This window comes from Mandrillus leucophaeus, unplaced genomic scaffold, assembly GCF_000951045.1.
Source record: "Mandrillus leucophaeus isolate KB7577 unplaced genomic scaffold, Mleu.le_1.0 Scaffold250, whole genome shotgun sequence".
Taxonomy (NCBI): Eukaryota; Metazoa; Chordata; class Mammalia; order Primates; family Cercopithecidae; genus Mandrillus; species Mandrillus leucophaeus.
In genome coordinates, this window is record NW_012102588.1 from 122,626 (window position 1) to 123,395 (window position 770).

At 62.3% G+C, this 770-nt stretch overlaps 1 protein-coding gene across 1 annotated transcript in view; it reads right to left on the reverse strand.

The window, feature by feature from the left end:
• The window catches only part of PABPC1 (poly(A) binding protein, cytoplasmic 1), an 18,478-nt gene extending 17,714 nt beyond the window's left edge, over window positions 1-764 (reverse strand). The window contains exon 1 of the mRNA XM_011983511.1: window positions 2-764. Coding sequence (XP_011838901.1) covers window positions 2-61 — 60 coding nt within the window. The 5' untranslated portion in view covers window positions 62-764. The remainder of the gene's footprint in view (window position 1) is intronic.
• Between the last annotated feature and the right edge of the window lie 6 nt (window positions 765-770).

The window sequence follows — 770 nt, forward strand, 5'->3', positions numbered from 1 at the left end:
CGGGGTGGAGGTCCCCCACGTAGAGCGAGGCCATGGGGTAGCTGGGGGCGCTGGGGTTCATGTCGGCACGGCTGCCCGCAGGGCCACAGGCCGCGACCTTTCCGTGAGAGGAGGAGAGCGAGTGCCGGGGCTGGGGGCCGGAGCCGGGGGGAGGGGAGCGGGAGCAAGCGCAGAGGGACAAAAATCAACCGGAATTGAAAACTACTCAACGGCCGCAGAACGGGGTCGATCCACTGCCGCTGGCTGCCGGTTGCCGGCGGGGAGGGAGGGTGGCGGTGTCGGGTCCGGGCAGCGGGAAGGCCTCGGTCTCTTGGTTCCTTCTTGGAGCTGCTGCGGGGCCGCGGGCGGGCGGGTCGGTCTCGGCTGCTTCACCGGGTTATTTTATAAAAGAGGAAGAAAAAAAAATAAAAGTCTCCGGCGGGGGAGACGCGGATTTTTTGTAAATTTTTTTGGGGTTTTTTAAAAGATTTTTTTAGATTTTTTTTGGATTTTTTAATAATAAATGTGTGTTCCGAGCCCGGAGCACACACTCCGCACTCTCAGCACTAACCGCCGGGGAGAAGGGGAAGCACCGCCTTCTGCACCCTGTACTTATACCCCCCGCCGCACTCGCCCCGCCCCCGCGCGTCTGACGCCAGGGCCCTACGCGAGCGTCAGCGCCGAAGGAGGAGGAGACGCGGAGGCCAGGGGGGAGGAGGGAAGAGAAAACAGCAGGAAAGAGCAGAGAGGAAGGGAGAGGTGGCGGCGGCGGAGGCTGCGTTGTGGGGGTG